The sequence below is a fragment of the Asparagus officinalis genome, chromosome 4, assembly GCF_001876935.1.
Source record: "Asparagus officinalis chromosome 4, Aspof.V1, whole genome shotgun sequence".
In the NCBI taxonomy this organism is placed as follows: domain Eukaryota; kingdom Viridiplantae; phylum Streptophyta; class Magnoliopsida; order Asparagales; family Asparagaceae; genus Asparagus; species Asparagus officinalis.
The window spans coordinates 75,278,476-75,294,924 of NC_033797.1; the positions used below are offsets into that span (position 1 = coordinate 75,278,476).

Sequence of the window (16,449 nt, forward strand, 5' to 3'; positions counted from 1 at the left end):
TCCGGTTCGGTTCACCTTGCGGACGGTTCACCTCTCGCGGACTGTTTTGAATTTTCGAAGGCCCCTATTCCTATCCCGACGGATCTCGCACTTCCGGTGAAGCCTCACGACCACAGAGACTTGTCCCGTTTTAAGATGAGGATGACGGATTACCTAGGTCCTTTGCACGAGGATCGAGGCAAAGTTCTGATCAAAGAACGCTTGGGTCCGGTGACTGAACCCCGAGCAACCATTCGAGCTGGGGGTCGCACACACCATCGCGACAAGTCAGAGCCTTCCTATAATAGGAAAACCCCTGCACTTGACCGCCTTAGACGATGAATTGAAGTCCAAGAGCCCGTCAAGAGTTCACGCTCCCAAAAGCGCAGCTCTAAACGCGTGACTCTTGAGGACGCCAATAAGGCATCGAGTCCTTGGAAGGAAACGTATTCGTCAGACGATGACGTTATACCTGATGAGTCATGCCAACACACGATAGGTTGCTCCAGTCTTCAGACCGATGAGTTGTACTATCGGGCTAGGGGTACGAACAGATCTCGAAAGAGAAGTATCCGAGAAACGGACTCTCATTGTTCATGCACAAATATTATCAGGGCAGTTTTATCGGCATGTAGCTATCCTAAGGCCGCTCCACAAAGGGTTTCGGTATTTGATAGGATCTTTAACACAGCGACTAAGTCCAAGCCAAGACGTTTCTGTAAGAAGCGATCGGCCGTTCAAGGAGACGAACTTCCGGAAGTCGTAATAAATATGACTGATAAGGGAAAGTCAATTCGACCTTCTAGCTCTGACCCGCTTATATCGCATTGTCTAACCCGGTTGCGATCGGGAACTATTAGACAAAGGGATTATCAGAGAATGCAGAGGGGATTATCCTCCGATGATGAAGCATCAGATACCAACTCTGCAGTCGCTTCTGACCAAACGATGTCCAGCCCAAGACAATCGCACGAGGTATTCATGATCAACACCGAGCAAATCGTCAAAATTCTCGAGGATGCTCTAACCAAACAGAAAGAGGCATTCAAGATCGAAATGAAATTGGCTATGCTACGAATGAGGGAAGAGCATGACCAACAAATTCGGGCTCTGTCCAATCAGTTCGGTGAATCCAGTCGTCGCAACCGTACAGATCAAGCAGGCAGCGATTCATATGTGGATGAATGTCTCGATGCTGAGAACCCTCCCGTTGACCAGAACATTGGGGGTGGTCCCGTCTAAAAATAATAACAATGGGGGTGGTCCCGTCAATGATGACAATACTAGGGGTGGCCCCGTTGTTCCTCTCATAAGTCGTCCGAAACATGATACAGACGAGGACGAAAAAATGAAAGATCTCGAGAGCAAAATCAACGCTCTAATGTCTGATCGAGAGGTAAAAAGGACCGGCATTCCATGTCCCTACCCAAGAGAGTGTGATTCAATAGCATACCCGGCGAAATTCAACCTGATTAACTTCACGCCGTTTGATGGGAAGGGTTCGCCCACACAACATCTGATTTACTTTAAGTCCCACTTGGGTATGATCTCTGGCAATGAAGCCTTGATGGTTTGGTCATTCGTTGGCACCTTTCACTGGCCCGCCTTCGATTGGTACCGCCGTCTTAAGTCTGGAAGTATTAATAACTGGGAAGACCTGGAGAGCCTATTCCTCACTTATTTCTTTGATGATGACGCTGAGGTGTCAATCAGGACACTCATTGATGAGAAGCAAGAAGACGACGAGACGGTCGACGACTTCATTAAGCGCTTTCGGAATAAAGCAATGAACTGCTGAGATCCAATCACGGAGGACTTTATCCTCTAGATATGTCATAACAACCTATCTATTGAGATATTGGAAGTTATGGGAGTCGCACCGTCCAACACTTGGAAAGACTTAAAGGTGCGCGGTGAACAAGCCGAACGCTTCCTCCGAAGGAAGAAGGCCGAGAGGAGCCAACCGACGGCTAATCCTCCAAACTCGAACTTCGCCTCCCGTGGTAAGGGCAAGGCACCTGCAGCTGCTGTTGGTGCTAATCAAACGTCACAACAGCAATCCCGAAGGCAGCAAAAGATTTTGGACCCGAGACTCCAAAAAGAGTATTCCTTCAAGGACGAAGACGTTCCAGCCATATTCGAATCCCTCCTTGAAAACAACAAGATCAAGCTACCACCTATCGTAAATCAGGAGAAAGCTGATAATATTATGGATCTAAAGTACTGTGCGTACCACAGGAGGGTCCTTCATCCCACCAATGATTGATTTGCTCTCAAGAATAGCATCCAAACATTGGTTGAAGCCGACGTCATAATGCTGGGATAAGCTAAATGAGAATGGCATGACTCCGACAAGTATAAGAGTATAAACTGCTCCTTCCTACATTCTGAAAAGTATACGAGTATAAACTGCTTCTCAATACTCCAATAGGTATACGAGTCTAAACTGTTTCCCACTCTTGACGGGAAGTTCCTGGAGAATTTTTATACGTATTATTCTTAAGGATAACTCGGTCATGTAACTGAGTATAACGTCAGACCCAGTTCCGCAGAGGAAACTAGGGGTGGATGATTTGTGTAACGGGAAGTTCCCGGAAGAATCCTACATGTAATTTTCTTAGGGATAACCCGATCATTACGAACAAAGTGATAAACACTAAACCCCCATTGTGATTTCCGAACACTCTTTTGCTGAGATGAGATTCGATCACTTCGTTGGATCAATCTTCCCTCACAATTTGTACTCCTGCTCTCACTGTTCACTTGGTCAAACCTTCTTACAGTTAGGACCACAGTCAAAATTCCCTCTCGATTCCTTTAATGAATGAGAGGTCCACTTTCAAATTGAGTGATCAAACATTTCTACAGTTAGGATCATCTTAAACTCCCGTTTCGTCAAACCTTCCCATAATAAGGACCAAAACCACAATTCACTCTCGATAAATGAGAAATCCATCTTTAATTCGATAATCAAACCTTCTGACAGTTAGGGTTATCCGAATCTTTTTGATTCTCGGAGTGGAGATCCCACTCTTAGTTTCACCTTCCCGGATTCTTAAAGTGGAGATCCCACTTTGAATTTCCTTTTGCAACTGGAGATAGAATATAAAATTCTTCCTCTTCAGCTTTGGGAGATAGAATATAAAATTCTTCCTCTCTCGTATCGGGTTCGTCTTTGCCCCAAGAGAAGACATCATCTTTCAACTCCTAAAATCCGTGCCTCACACGTACGGGGAATTTTATCCCGAATCCTAAGTAGGGATAAGTCAACGCCTAACACGCGTTGTTAGTTTAGTCTTTCACTGAGTGAAAAAGACACCAGAATACCAATCTGGGATATTTTATCCCGAAACCTAAATAGGGATAAGTCAACGCCTAACACGTATTGCCGGCCAGTCTTTTACCGTAAAAAGGACAAAAGCCCACATATTCAATATTGTGGCAGGTTGTTATTAATAACACCAAAATTCGTGCCTCACATGCACGGAGAATTTTATCCCGAATGCTGAGTAGGGATAAGTCAACGCCTAACACGCGTTGCCGGTTTAGTCTTTCACCAAGTGAAAAAGACACCAGAATACCAATCTGGGGTATTTTATCCTGAAGCCTAAGTAGGGATAAGTCAACGCCTAACACGTGTTGCCAGTCAGTCTTTTACCGTAAAAAGGATAAAAGCCCACATATTCGATATTGTGGCAGGTTGTTATTAATAACACTAAAATCCACGCCTCACACGTACGGAGAATTTTATCCTGAATCCTAAGTAGGGATAAGTTAATGCCTAGCACGCGTTGCCAGTCCGTCTTTTACAGTAAAAAAGACAAAAGCCCACATATTCGATATTGTGGCAGGTTGTTATTAATAACACCAAAATCCGTACCTCACACGCACAAGGAATTTTATCCCGAATCCTAAGAAGGGATAAGTCAACGTCTAACACGCGTTACCGGTTTAGTCTTTCACCATTTGAAGAAGACACCAGAATCTGAGTCTGGGGACTTTTATCCCGAAGCCTAAGTAGAGATAAGTCAGCGCCTAACACGCATTACCGGGTAATCTATTCCCGTGAGAAAGACGAAGTCTACGTATTCAATATCGTAGCACTAAAAGAGTTAACTCTTTTAGCATAACGTTACATATGGAACGGACTTAAACAATCCGCATGCAAACCCGATTCAAATGGTAATCGGTAAAGACACGTCAAATCCGTTGAAGGCTGAGGATTTGCCAAAAATCCTAAGTCAGCGTCTAACACACGTTGCCGGGTAGTCTATTCCCGTGAGAAAGATAAAGTCTACATATTCAATATCGTAGCACTAAAAGAGTTAATTCTTTTAGCACAACGTTACATGCAGAACGGGTCTAAACAATCTGCATGCTAGCCCGACTCAAATGGTAGTCGGTAAAGGCTGATCAAACCCGTTGATGGCAAAGAATTTTCCAAAAATTCTATAAATATGAGCCATTGACGTATCAGCTTCATTAGTTGGTCTCGTGACTTGAGCATCCAACGACTTCGGGATAAGATCCATATCTGCAGACGAAACAACTTTAATAGTTGGTCCTGCAACCTAAAATTTAGGATCGCCACGCTCCAATGCCTTAAGAGCTTAAACTGTGTAGACTCCAGTAAACGTACGAGTATAAACCGTGTTAACACCGGTCAACGCGTTGCAGCGAAGATAATCAGTTCAAAGTCAACTCAACGACACGAGCCAAAACTAACTCATCAATTTCGATTCAAGATTTCGACAACGGTCAGACGATAAACACAGCGCCGAAAGAACTTCATCTATTCGACAAAACACTGAATAGACTGAAGGCTGAAGAAGTCAAGAATTGAAACAGTTCATAGGTCCTTTGACACCGACTAAAGGTGGGGGCCTATCATATCCAAAGCATCCCAGATTCTTCTATAAAAGAGAAGTCTAAAATACTTTGGAGGGGGTATCTGTAGGCGTCTAAAAATATCTGTAGGTTCCCGAATACGGCTCGAGATGAAGAGGTGGCGATAAATATCATCATCCAAGTCGAGAAGGTTTATTGGAGTGGCCCGCATATTCATCGGCCACCGTCAAGTAACCCGTACACTCACCATCCACCGTCAAGCGATCCGCGCGTTTACAAAACATGCAAAGCGAATCGAGGAAGCTTACAGATCAACGAAATAACGAAATACGCGTAACGACGGAACAAGTCAAAACCCGGAAAATCAATAAAAGTCGCTGGCGGCCGAGTCACATCAAAATGACTCGGCCGAACCAGTGGTTCGGCCCAAAGCCAAATCACCGAAAGGTGACTCTGGTGGCCCGGCCAAGGTCGAGCCACCAGGTGACTGTTCGGCCAAAATTCGGGTTTTTCGGTTCTTTGACGGATTCTTTTGGGATTTGAGTATTCCTGGGCGTTCCAACTGATCTGATATTGTGGTTGTATAGTTGTTAACTGAAGATAGAGAGAAATCCATCAGTCTCATCCAAATAACCGCATCCGAGACCTATAAATATGAGCCAAAGACCTCCATTTTAGGGGGGGGGTCAAGAAGGCGAAACACTGCCGAATTGGAGAGTGGAGCCACGAGTTTACAGTAAGGGTTAGCAGATCTTAGCGATCTCATGTGCATAAAGAGTGGAGTTCGAGAGATCTGAGACCCGTCCCCTATTCCTCCGGATTTAAGCTTGGTTTTAAATCTCGAGAAGAGCCGTAATCTCGCTTGGTCGAGATTACCGCAGCAGCGATTACTTTCTTCGTGAAGTAAGAGCTTTGATCATCAATCTGTCAACCGGATCTGATCCGCGGCGGTCCACGGATATTAACGTCCCCGGCACAGGCAAAGATCTCATGCAAGCAGCAGGTGATAAACGTCCGTTGCGCTGTTTGACAAGAGTTGTAATCTTTATTTTTATTGTATAAAGGAGATCTTATAAAAAGATCAACTTTTTATTTGAGTTTATTGTAAACGATTAAAGTTGTAATAGATTCAATCACAATAAAAACAACGATTTTTGACCCAAACAAGCTGGCGACCACAGTGGGAGCTAACAGCTTCGCCCACCAGGTGACTGTTCGGCCAAAATTCGGGTTTTTCGGTTCTTTGACGGATTCTTTTGGGATTTGAGTATTCCTGGGCGTTCCAACTGATCTGATATTGTGGTTGTATAGTTGTTAACTGAAGATAGAGAGAAATCCATCAGTCTCATCCAAATAACCGCATCCGAGACCTATAAATATGAGCCAAAGACCTCCATTTTAGGGGGGGGGTCAAGAAGGCGAAACACTGCCGAATTGGAGAGTGGAGCCACGAGTTTACAGTAAGGGTTAGCAGATCTTAGCGATCTCATGTGCATAAAGAGTGGAGTTCGAGAGATCTGAGACCCGTCCCCTATTCCTCCGGATTTAAGCTTGGTTTTAAATCTCGAGAAGAGCCGTAATCTCGCTTGGTCGAGATTACCGCAGCAGCGATTACTTTCTTCGTGAAGTAAGAGCTTTGATCATCAATCTGTCAACCGGATCTGATCCGCGGCGGTCCACGGATATTAACGTCCCCGGCACAGGCAAAGATCTCATGCAAGCAGCAGGTGATAAACGTCCGTTGCGCTGTTTGACAAGAGTTGTAATCTTTATTTTTATTGTATAAAGGAGATCTTATAAAAAGATCGACTTTCTTTCTTTTTTTGAACTTATTGTAATGGCTGAAATTGTAGTGAGTTCATCACCAATGAAAATCTCAACTTTTGACCCAAACAACCATAGGAGAACGTGTGAGTAGAGAGATGCGTAGGGTTGATTATTCATTTTATTTTTTCATCTATGTTTCTTGGGTTACTGTTCATTTTATCTTTTATGTTGTTCTCCTTTAATAATAAAGAAGTAGATTCTAGCAGAGAAAACTGTTTTCTTTTTCTTAGATTTTATTTGTTCTGACACAGAAAACTATATCAAATATGAGTATTTTTCACATAGGAAGTACTTTACTCAATTTCTGGCAGATAAAATTATCGCAAAAACTAGAATATCTACATGTCATTGTTTAAAGTGTGAAAAAGAGAAACTAAATTTTTGGCAAAATGATTACATGCTTATCACTTTAACGATGATGATACTTTTAATCTTAAGCCCTTATTGGTCGTGGATGTGTGCTGCATAGGTTTTAAATAACATTAATGCTTCAAGGACCCAAATAGAGGACTTAAGGTATGGGACATGTGAGGTGTTATCATCCGGTTGCATGATGCACTATTCATAAATAGTGCATCATGCAACTGGATGGTGACATCTTACATGTCTCATGTCTTGAGTCCTCTATTTGGGTCCCTATAGCAACACCCTAATAAATAAAGGTATGACGACACTTAGGGTACTTTTCACTATACGTGCCGTTTGGTGACAAACGAACGAACACGACACCGCCAAAATTCCCAAGGTTTATCCAGCCTACAGGCCTATATGCTCCATAACGAACCCAGCACGCGAGGCCTAGTACCAATTTGCATTTTCTGTAGAGAGGCAGTCAGCCTAGTTGGGCTTACGGTGATTCAGACCCAATAAGGTGTAAGCCTTTGCAGTGCTGATCCGTGCAGAGGCGGGCCTTCTCCGCTGCTTGTGACATGATGATACCCGCAGCAAAGGCCAGCCCTAGAGCTCTGGTGCAGAATTTTATGCCGGCCATTATTTGAGTAAATTCCCCAAAGGGTGTTGCTACAGGGGCCCCAAATAGGGGACCCCTGAACAGTGCATCAAGCCTCCAGGGGCTGACACCTCACCTGTCCCCTCAGGGGTCCCCTATTTTGGGGTCCCTGAGGAGTTTTCCTTTGCGAAAACTACAGACTTTAATGTTGTCCAATTCATTAGTAGTATTTTTGACAGTACGTAAGCTTGAATTTTATGGTGTTGATGTTCTTATTATAAAAACAGTATAGTTTGCATAATATTATTAGTTCATGATAGTTTCGTGAGATTCACCCCTTTTTTTTAACGCTCTACCCTGCACTTTAGTTCTTTTACTCTCCCACTTGCTTTGCTTCGATTATTTTGCGTTCTTACTTAGAACTGTTCTTTAAAGGCTTTGCAAAAATGCTCCACGGTTGCTCGAACTAAAACAACCCTTGTTCATAGAATTCTCATTTCTACCACGACTAAACTCTACTGTCTCCATCTCGATACTCTTCCTATATACAGGGGGGAAAAAATTCTATTACGCTCCACTCTCTAATTCATCACTTTATAAGCCTGTCACCATAACAGTCATGTAGAGACTGAAACAATAATAACCAACAAACACAAGGGTAGTGGAGAGTATAAACTTCAAGAGAAGGTTCTCAATCGCTCAATTTACAAACCCAAATCACTTCCCTCGGTGATTTGCGCGCCAAATTAACATAAGAGAAAAAGGAAAATAACAAACAGCCTGATATATAACCCTGAGTGTCACCTGTTTTCTTAAAACATGAGACGTGACGAACTGTCAATCCAAATGTTACAGCGTAGTAAACGAAATAAGTAAAAGTATCCACCACTACCCCTTCCTTGACTCAAACATGATATACAATTCTCAATTTGAGCTACTAAGCTCCTGCAGGAATTGTGCATGGTGCAAGAGAATTTGAAGGCAGAGTGATACCGCCCCCTTTTATAGAAACAGAGCAGACTTTATTGCTATTTGAGGTGGCCTTGCTTAAAAAATTTGTATCAAGAAACAGAACGATAACGGTGATGTCGTCATGAAAATGGCGACGAACCCCTCTGTCTATCTTGTTGAGATCAGAGTACCTCATCTCCCTCTTCTTCGCTGCCTCTTGCAATGCAGTTTTTACAAGCCTCCGGGCACTTCCCTGCATATATCCAGAGAAGCTTGAATACTTTTAACTCATGAAAGGTTTGATTTTAGCTATTAATTACTCATTAAGGGAGGAATCTAAAGCCTGTATGCTCAGATGCAAAAGAAGATCAAATATGTTGCACTTTCTTGACGTAATCTAAGGGAGCAGGGAAGAAAAATATCAACAGGACCATTCTACATAAATCATCATTTTCCATTGAGCTCAGCAGCACAATAAGTTATCCGTGCAAAACATTTCAAGTTTTAGTGGACATCTAGGATAACCATGTCATTACTCTAGAGAATATGTATTATTTTATCTAGCATATGTTCAGAGAAGCAAACTATGTCGCAGATAGATTGGCAGCTCATGGTTTGACAAATAAGGTTGAGTTTTATTATAATGCTTTGGATTACAGGATGTTAAATTGGCTCTTCTAGATAATTCTTGGGGTTCGCATCATATCAGAAAAAAAAGTATGAGTAACCAGTTTGAGGAGCAGGTCAGACTTGGGCTAGTTTCATATATTTTCTTTTCTTTTGGAATCTCGAAGATTTTCGGACATGTTTTCGGTTTCTTTGTTACAGGATAGTGTTATAATATCCTGCTATTTCACATGTTCAAAAAATTTTGGGAACCCATTCTTTTTTTTGTAAGCTTTTAATGACTATTCCTGTCATCAATAAATAAAATTGACAGGTTTGGCCGTAGACGCTGCAAGAATTTCAGGGTAAAAGAAAAAAGAGGGGTGGGGGGGGGGGTGGGGGGCTTAAGACCATGTATCTGTTCTATATGTCCTTAATATCTTAGATATTGACATAAATGCAAAGTTTTAAGTGTAATATAGAGAGTAAATAGCTTTCAACAGACCACACACATTTTACAATTGATAGCAAGGAATTTTTATTTATTTATTTATATTAGTGCCCTAAATAGCCTTATGGGTATACATCAAAAGATAGGACAAGAAATGAGTGCATCCGTAGTAAATTAGAGGTTGCGTCTATTGAGAATAAAATGAGAGAGAATAGATTAAGATGGCTTGGTCATGCACAACGGAGAGCCCTTAGTGCACCGATTAGGAGATCTAGAGATAGACCTAGAATGATTTGGTTAAAAACAATTAAGAATGATATGATTAAGAATAACTTAACGGAGGAGATGACACATAACAAAATGGAATGGGAAAATAGAATTCATGATTCCCTAAACATTTGGGATAAAGACTTGGTTGTTGTTGTTTGTTGTATATTAGTGCCTAAATCTTTCCTATTTTGGAATTAGTCCCATTAATCATTGAAATTGCTATGAGGTCCCCCAATTCGTAAGTTGATTTGAAATTAGTCCCTCCAATTAAGTCTAGCAGAAGTAGCAATTACAGGAATTAATTTGAAGCAATTTAAGAGAGTTGGGAAACCAAATAGAAATTTTAATGATTTCAGGGGAATTTCAAAAAAACTTGAGAATTGAGGGACCTAATTACAATGTCAATGAGTTGACTAATTTCAGAATATAAAATGTTTGAGGGACTAATATAACAAACCAATTAAATTAACAGATCTAACATATAAGCATAGCAGCCGCATATGAAACAAGAAACAATGACAAATGACATGTAGCACAGTAAGTAAAGAACAGCTGTGCTGCTGTACTTTAAGCTTATTAACCATAATGATCTTTCCATCTACATTTCAAAGTTTGATTCAAGAATGCAGTAAGTCAACGAATTCTAAAGCCAATTCTTCTAGTCTTGATGTTCATGAAAATTAAAAAAGATAAGGCTGAGAAAAGCTCACATTACGAGGATGTTTCTGAACAATGTCAACTGCTTCCTGGTTGCTAAGGTGCTCCCAGAGACCATCTGAGGCAAAGATCAGAAACTGATCTTGAGGCATCAGTGGTTGCACAGTGATCGATGGCTCACAACTCAGGATTGGCCTCTTGATAGGATCCCGCAGGCGAAACTTTGCCAGCAAAGGCTCTCTATTAAACTCTGTCTTCTTTAGGTAGACATCACCAATCGACCTAGATATCTACAAGAATAGAATATTTTTATGAGATTAATGTACTGTTAATGGTAAATCCAATAAACCATGTGAAATAAAGTTAACCTGAGAACGCTCTAGTTTACACGACAGCAAACTTTGTGTAATCATAAAGATTTGATTAAGAAAATACAATACCACCATAGATGCACCAAAAAATTTTCCCCCTCATGTGGAATATCCACTTTTGGATACTGACTCTAACATCTTTACAAAACTCAAAACTAAGAGTTCCATAGTGTAGATTAGATTAAAGTTCCACAAGGATTTGTTAATAAAGATAGAGTTACTCTATGTTACCTTCATACTCCTGACTGAAGCAGTACACATACCCGACAATTACCCGTATCCGTACCCAAACTCCTCGGACACTCCTTGCATGTATGGATACATTTATTCGGGTATATGCTCACTTATGCAATATATGTTTAAGTTTAAACATCTCTCGTACACTTCTTGGACACATCTCCTACACTTCACATCCACTTCCTAAAACTCATTGGACATAGGTTGGATTTCAAACTATTATTTTAAAGGATAAGTGTTTTAATTCTCGTAACAGATGGCAAATAATATTGGTCCCATGTAAAATATCAATGTCAATATATAATATATGTATGTGTATATAAACATTTATGTAGTAGTGACCCCAAACCCTACCTTTTACAAATTAGCTGTGTCCCTTACCCGTACCCATAGCCGTTTCCATTTCCAGGCAACTTAGGAGTTAATACTCCTAAGTGAGCAAGCAGATGTCTAGAGACCGTGAATATCGCATAAGCCCTATGATCTAATTCACTGTTCTAGATTGTTCTGCCCAAAATATTTTTTTTGATTTGCGTTTCTACGGACTGACTGAAAAATTCATGGAGCTTGATGACGACAATGAAGCAATATTGGAACTGAATGTTAAGCTTGAGAAGCATACTTATTACATTGATCTTATTTGGAAAAGGGAGTTAGGATGAAGTTAAGGACTAAGTCCATATTAACTCCTATGAACCAACCAAAAACTAGTGGAATTAGCTTCAAGGTGGTGTTCTGTCATCATTACATTTGTCCCCATTCACAGGAGTTACTAACATGCACAATATAGTCAAGATAGCAACTTCCCCTTAACTATTGATTTGACGTTAGCTCTTTCATTACCCTTACAGACAGTGTGGAAGCTTTCAGTTCATTCGTTTCCAGTGAGAACCTTAGATTATATGGAAGGAGAGGGGGTATTTCAATGTTTTACCTCTATCATATTACCTCTTTCCTGTTTCATTTCTTGCGTGCCAACAGTGGGGGTACTTCAATTTTTGGTTTGGTAGAAGTTGGTTCTCTCAAATGAGGGCTACTACAATGAGGGTTACTTTCTGGGTATATAAAGCCTTAACCAAAGGCCTGGAAGTATGGATGTTCTGATTCTAAGCTCCTTGTTTATTTGCTTGTTGTGTCACCCTCTTCTTCTTTCAGGTGATCTATTTTAAGTATGACTAGAGTCGCGCTAGCCATCTTTTGTTAGGAATTTGCAAAGACCGAAAGAGTGCAAAGATCTTTTTATGTTCTTTTTCTCCTTTCCTTTCCCAGTTTCCTTCTCTCATCCTTAACTCATCCCTACAACTTTATTTGGACTAATTTATTTCAGCAGTCTTAGTACCCTAAAATTCCTTTTACATTGTAACCATCTATTTCTATAAATGGCATGTGCTGAAGAAAGCAATAGTTCTTACTCTCAGCTTAAAACCTCCATAAACCTTGAAACCCTATTTGCTATCCTTGCATCTGAGAAATCTAGCATTGAATCATTTAAACTATTCGCCAGTCTCCAGAACTGAATTCTAGTTCACTTAAAACACTAAACATTGAACCCACCTTTTTGAAGTTTTCAAATCGAAGACTGAACCAAGCGATGTCATGTTGACAGTAAAAAAGACTCCCAAGTACAGAACGAAGATGCTCTTGCTATTCTCTTTCTCCACCCTTCCTCTTTTCTTATTCATCGGTATACCCTCTCAATTCCTATATATTTATTTCTACTCTTAGGTGACTTTACAACAATTATTCAGAGGAAAAGAAAAGGCTACTAGGAGTCTAGGACAGGTATTTTCTTGTATAATGTTAAAATATCTGAAAATTGAAAATCAAAAGTATTTTACAACTAGTAACTTGCACCACAACAAAAAATCTGCAAGCATCTATATTACCTGGGTACTTCAAATCGGATTTTGTACCCGTACCCGTCACATACCTGATGATACTTGTACCCATACCGAAACTTCTTGGGACTCTTCTTGAATAGTTTATTCAGGTGTATACTCAATTATATATTATATGTTCTAATTCAAAGCAATCCTCACACTTGTTGGACGTATATTCTACACTTCACATCTATTTATTATATATAAACTTATGCATATAAAAATAATAATGTTGATCTTATGTAAATTATTAATATTAATACATATAAATATACATTGCATACATATATAGCAGTGTCCACATACCCTACCATTTACAAATTTGTCGTGTCCCCTTCCCCTACACATGCAACTTAGGCATGTATAAGAAAATTGACAATCATAAGAAAAGGCCTTAACATAAAATGTGTGTTTTGCTAAGTTTGTATTTTACAAATAATAGAAAAACAACATAACGGGGTGTTTACTTTCATCAAGTGAAAAATGAAAGTGAAAAAGTGATTCACTTTGAGCATTTAAGTGTTTGTTTGCATGCAATCAGTTGTGAAAAGGAAATGCAAAACAGTTGCCACAACAGATTTAATGCAATTTGAACTTTCCCTAAAAATTGTTGGAGGTGACATGTAAATGGAAAAAGGGGACAACTTTTACTTAAATGGCTTTAATTATATTTACTAATGAATCTTAATTTGCCACATCTTCACTTTTGTACTTTCAAAATAATTTGATTTTGCAAACCAACATTTTATTTCACTCGCATGCTGACATGGATGTGGAGGTCGCTTGTAAAAGAAAAAGTAACTCTCACACTTTCAGTTCACTTTGAATTTGTCAAAAACACCCCTAATTACATGGTAGTGGACTACCTGAATGATTCCCTTTACGCGCCATACATTGTGCTTCAGAACTACAATTTGAGGATCATCTGGATGCAATGAACGTAGTTCTTGTCTAACTGACTCGATGCTTGCATTGTGCTCAGTAGACAGCTGGACTGCTAAAACCTCCCTAGTTGCCTTGACCACTCTCCCTAAAACAACACGGGAATCTCCAAGGTTAGCAACGTAAAGAGTCCCACCAGTGACTATGCCAACTAGGCAACAAGAACCAACAGCAGCCATCTGAGGCTTCAAGGGCCATTGTTTTGTAACCAATGACAGGAATCCATCCTCCGTTGCTTGAAAAGCTTTTCTTATCACATCAGCTGACATTGATTGCTGCTCAGTTGTGAATCCTGCAAGTCAATTTATACTTTAGAGCGCAGCACACTAGAGCTGAGGAGATAAGAAATATGCACTAGCAACTAGATGACCATTTATCTGTGCAAAAATATATAACCATATGTCATGCAGGAAGTATCAAAAACCTTGTGTACTACAACAATCTTGTCGCCTTTTCAGAGTCTCTTCCATTACACCAAAAATCTCAAGTTATGATGGGGGTTGAGGGTTATTATTATGTTCTAACATTATTCATTCAGGTTGAGGGCCCTTCTCATGGGCCAAAAATTGCACTATTTTACAACAACAACAAAGACTTTATCCCAAAATTTTTTTTCCGGGGTCAGCTACATGAATCCTACTTATCTTAATTAATCGTTTCCAACCAAATTCTTCAGGTCCACCTCAAATCCTCCTCGCTCCGTTGATCATAATCTATCACAACTCCTAGTCGGTGCATCCTGTGCCATCTATGCATGATTTATATCGCAAAAGCAGGATACAGTTCAAACACACACAACGTTTATTACATCAAATTAAACACGAACGAACTACCGAAGCACTTACTTTTAATGTGACCGTAGAGATGGTCATTGATGTATCTCGACGTCTCGGGGCCTCCGTGCCCGTCATAAATCCCAACGAAAGTTCCGGAGGGTCCGGACTCCAGCAAGCTCAGAGAACCGGATTCAAGCTGGCTTTGGTCCTCCAGAAGGTTGTTAGCTTGGACCACAGCCATGGAGAAGTCCCCGCTGACGTGGTGGCCAGAGTCCTTGTACCACAGCAGCCCATCTTGGTGGCCCAAGGAATCCGGGGCCGCCGGCCCATTCCGGCCCGAAGCCGGGCCCCAGCAGGCCCGCAGAAGGTCCAAGAGCCGCGATAACATCCCTCATCTCCCCCACAACCGCCTCCTTGTTCTCGACATTAGATATCGGTCTTTTGATGGTTACAGTAAGCCTCGTATCTGTAAGGGTGGAAAGAGAGGAAATCTTAATCAAGAAGTCAAATAAGAGAGACCCGGTTCCCTTCCCTTTCTTCAAGAAATAAAAGAACCCACGAAGCGAAAGCAGAGGGGAAAATTCCTGAGAAGAGAAAATAGTAGCGAAAGAGCTTAACTTTTATTTAGCTTTGATTTTGGGGGAGTTGGGTTTTGAATTTGGTATGCGAAATTATATCCAGAGGGATGGGTGATGGGGACGAGGATCTAAGGAAAAGGGGCAGTCCATGTGAGGATGGGCCTCAGATCTGAAGACTGAAGATCAATCAAATCACATATATATATACATAGAGAGAGAGAGAGACTCTCTCACTATCCCCCACACAAAAACTAACAACTAGAGAGAGAAACTGGATTGGATTACTTAGAGAGAGAGAGAGAGAGAAAGGTCTCTTTTGTTTCAGCCCAAGGTTTGGATTTTGAGCTGCAATGGAGAGAAAAAAAAAAGCTTGGAGAGAATCAACACAGCTAGTCGTCTCTCTTAAGGGCCTGTTTGGATTTGCAGGGGGTGAAGGGAAGTTAAGGGAAACTGAGTGAAGTGAAGGGAAGGGAAGGGAAGGGAGTTCCCTTCCCCTTGGTTACACCCCAATTTGAGGGGTAACAATTTTTATACTATTAGGGGGTGAATGGAGGTGAATGGAGGTGAATTAACTTCACCTTCTAAGTGTTCCCAAACAAGATGAATGGAGGTGAATGGTTCCCCTAACTTCCCTTCACCCTCATTCACCTCAATCCAAACAAGCCCTAAGGCTTGCTGCAAGCTAACCTGGACGGCTGGACACATTGAAAATATATACGTCTAAGATAGGCGAGAGAGAGAGAGACTGAAGGAGCCTTTGTAAGGCAGCCCAGCAGTCAAGAGACGTAGCTGTGGGCTCCAGCTTCTCTCTGATTCATCTCCCACAAAAACCAAGGGGAAAACGAAAAGAGCAAGAAGTGGGGATCGTTTTTATTTTGGGAAAAATGCTTCCGGCCCCTAAAAGCTAAGGAAACGTGTTTCCCATCCTTAAGACTTGGTCAATAGATGTTTTACCCCTAAAAATAAAGATTCTGTTCTCTAAGCCCCAAAACACAAAACTCAAAAGATTAAAATATGTGAAGACCATAATACCATTCTCTCTCTCTTTCTTTTTTTATTAAAATATGATTAGGATTATTTTATTATTTTCATTTTCTCTCTCTTTATCATAATGTACTAAGATGATA

General features: G+C 40.8%; 1 protein-coding gene across 2 annotated transcripts; it reads right to left on the reverse strand.

Moving 5' to 3' along the window:
• On the reverse strand, positions 8,275 to 15,723 carry LOC109837750 (probable protein phosphatase 2C 60). Of its 2 annotated transcripts, XM_020406097.1 has the most exons (5): positions 15,362 to 15,723; positions 14,814 to 15,210; positions 13,893 to 14,260; positions 10,592 to 10,828; positions 8,275 to 8,807 (listed from the first exon to the last, which is right to left on the reverse strand). In XM_020406097.1, the coding sequence occupies exons 2-5, from the start codon at positions 15,130 to 15,132 to the stop codon at positions 8,541 to 8,543; spliced, it is 1,191 nt and encodes a 396-aa protein (XP_020261686.1). In that variant the 5' UTR covers positions 15,133 to 15,210; positions 15,362 to 15,723; the 3' UTR covers positions 8,275 to 8,540. The 2 variants fall into 2 exon arrangements, with proteins under 2 accessions (XP_020261686.1, XP_020261685.1); XM_020406096.1 differs by having other exon boundaries at positions 14,814 to 15,723.

Bases quoted from the DNA above. Each gene is read 5' to 3' on its own strand.
- LOC109837750 (XM_020406097.1), bottom strand. From the start codon at position 15,132: ATGTTATCGCGGCTCTTGGACCTTCTGCGGGCCTGCTGGGGCCCGGCT. The intron at 14,261-14,813 runs GTAAGTGCTTCG...ATTGACTTGCAG, and splicing joins TCTCTACGGTCACATTAAAA to GATTCACAACTGAGCAGCAA. The intron at 8,808-10,591 runs GTGAGCTTTTCT...GGATATATGCAG, and splicing joins TTCAGAAACATCCTCGTAAT to GGAAGTGCCCGGAGGCTTGT.